The sequence below is a fragment of the Chondrus crispus genome, genomic scaffold, assembly GCF_000350225.1.
Source record: "Chondrus crispus Stackhouse genomic scaffold, scaffold_106, whole genome shotgun sequence".
Lineage (NCBI taxonomy): Eukaryota > Rhodophyta > Florideophyceae > Gigartinales > Gigartinaceae > Chondrus > Chondrus crispus.
The window spans coordinates 106,100-107,170 of record NW_005178929.1 but is presented as its reverse complement, the minus strand read 5'-3'; the positions used below and the strand labels follow the sequence as shown (position 1 = coordinate 107,170).

General features: G+C 50.0%; 1 protein-coding gene across 1 annotated transcript in view; it reads right to left on the bottom strand.

Annotated features, from left to right (window-relative positions):
• The window catches only part of CHC_T00001623001 (hypothetical protein), a 513-nt gene extending 440 nt beyond the window's left edge, over window positions 1-73 (bottom strand). Inside the window, exon 1 of the mRNA XM_005712498.1 lies at window positions 1-73. This exon is cut by the window's left edge and continues 440 nt beyond it. Coding sequence (XP_005712555.1) covers window positions 1-73 — 73 coding nt within the window.
• Between the last annotated feature and the right edge of the window lie 998 nt (window positions 74-1,071).

Genomic DNA, 1,071 nt, shown 5'->3' with positions numbered 1-1,071 from the left:
TTTTTCCGGCAAATAAAAATTTATGAAGGGGTCCACCCTTGCGGCCCGGTCCCCCCCCCCCCCCCCCCCTCATGGCCATCCCAAACCCCGAGATTGGTTGGCAGTCCTGTCTCATTTGCCTGGATAGCCCCTTCATGCGCAATCGCTGTTGTTGTGTCGCCTAGACTCCCACCGCTTTTGTCCAGCTCTCCAACCGTTCTATTTGTGATTTCCCCACGCAGCCATTCTACAACGCGTATTCCGGATCACGAGGATGCTGAAACAGGATGACGAATGCTCATTCCTATCGCGGGCCAGGCCGGGCTCTCGCGGCCGATCGTCTTAGTTTACACCGCTTGCTTCAGGGACTCACAGACCATTCCGCGGGGCTCGCCATGAACAAAAAAAGAGCCATCGTGATGCTCCAACAGTACACTTCTACAAGACCTCGACCAATATTACATGCTATACATTTGCTTCACTACATTGAACTCGGTCTACAGGGGGGGGACTCCCATTAGTGCCACATTTACCAATGCCACCCTCCCATTAATGGCGGCCAGACGCACGAACACAAAAATTGCCACGTGTAACACGGGTCTGGGTGTTATGCTGCCGTCCATCCATCGCGCGTGAACACATGTGAAAGCGGCTTATAACCGTATGCTCGATTTTGTTGACGATTTTTTCGAGCCCCATTCGGGTTTTTTTAAAACGAGTTCGTTATCTATAGTGCCATTCGACGAAACAGGTGTCATTCGAACCGGGGGAACACCACAGTCATGTTGATATGCGTCTCGTAGCCAGAGCTTAACATCTCGCGACACAGGAGACAAAAGGAATATTAATTTGGACCGATCTTTGGACTGGGGTCTGAAACTCACGAAAAGTGTATTTCAGCATCAACAGAGAGTTTACGCAGCAAAAAATGACAACGTTTGGGAGTCAAATGTGATGAAACGTATGCCACGCGACATACGTTTCTCACAAGCGCCTGCTCATGCCATTTCATTTTTCAGATGGAGACCAATTTAACGAAGTAGAAATGACTGTGGACAAGTGCTTCCTCCTAAGCTGAGAGCCTGCGCTCAT